Source organism: Penaeus monodon, chromosome 21 (genome assembly GCF_015228065.2).
Source record: "Penaeus monodon isolate SGIC_2016 chromosome 21, NSTDA_Pmon_1, whole genome shotgun sequence".
Classification (NCBI taxonomy): Eukaryota; Metazoa; Arthropoda; class Malacostraca; order Decapoda; family Penaeidae; genus Penaeus; species Penaeus monodon.
The window spans coordinates 4,225,622-4,226,234 of record NC_051406.1 but is presented as its reverse complement, the minus strand read 5'-3'; the positions used below and the strand labels follow the sequence as shown (position 1 = coordinate 4,226,234).

General features: G+C 35.2%; 1 protein-coding gene across 1 annotated transcript in view; it reads right to left on the bottom strand.

Moving 5' to 3' along the window:
• The window catches only part of LOC119586762 (ATP-dependent DNA helicase DDX11-like), an 11,867-nt gene that overhangs the window by 842 nt on the left and 10,412 nt on the right, over positions 1-613 (bottom strand). Inside the window, exons 19-20 of the mRNA XM_037935488.1 lie at positions 409-539; positions 26-123 (exon numbers count right to left, since the gene is read on the bottom strand). Coding sequence (XP_037791416.1) covers positions 26-123; positions 409-539 — 229 coding nt within the window. The remainder of the gene's footprint in view (positions 1-25; positions 124-408; positions 540-613) is intronic.

Sequence of the window (613 nt, the reverse complement as noted above, 5' to 3'; positions counted from 1 at the left end):
ACATACAAACACAAACTGTTCTCACCTGTGGCGGATAGCTCGGCCAATGGACTGATTTACAGCTTTAAAGCAGAGGTTTTCATAGAAGACAGAGCCTGCTGGCCTTCCATCGGGCCCTGGAGACTAGTTAAGAGAAAACAATTTCTAAGGTTCAAATCAATTAATTTATATATAATTATATATAAAATAAACAACAGTGAAATTTTGAAAAGCAGTTTAGAAATCAGGGAAACCTAACACAAAAGGATTTCCAAACATACCAGACTATTAATATATATGCTCCTTAATACTGTAACACTGATATATAGTATAAAATCAAAAGTACTTAAGTCACAGATGTAAATGAAGTAGAAAAAATAACAATAAAATAAGATTCAAAAACATCTAAAATATATCAGCAAGACCAACCACATTCTTGTTCAGGTACTGCATCTTTTCCTTGAGTTCAGGTGAATGGGTGTTGGGATAGGGAAGGCCAACCATGATAACACATCGGCCTAGATTGTCACTGAAGTTGATGCCTTCGCTCATCTTTCCACCTGAAGCCGAGAGAAAAGAAACATCTCATAATACAATATCTTTTCTATACAAGTTTTCATACAACCTTGGTGCT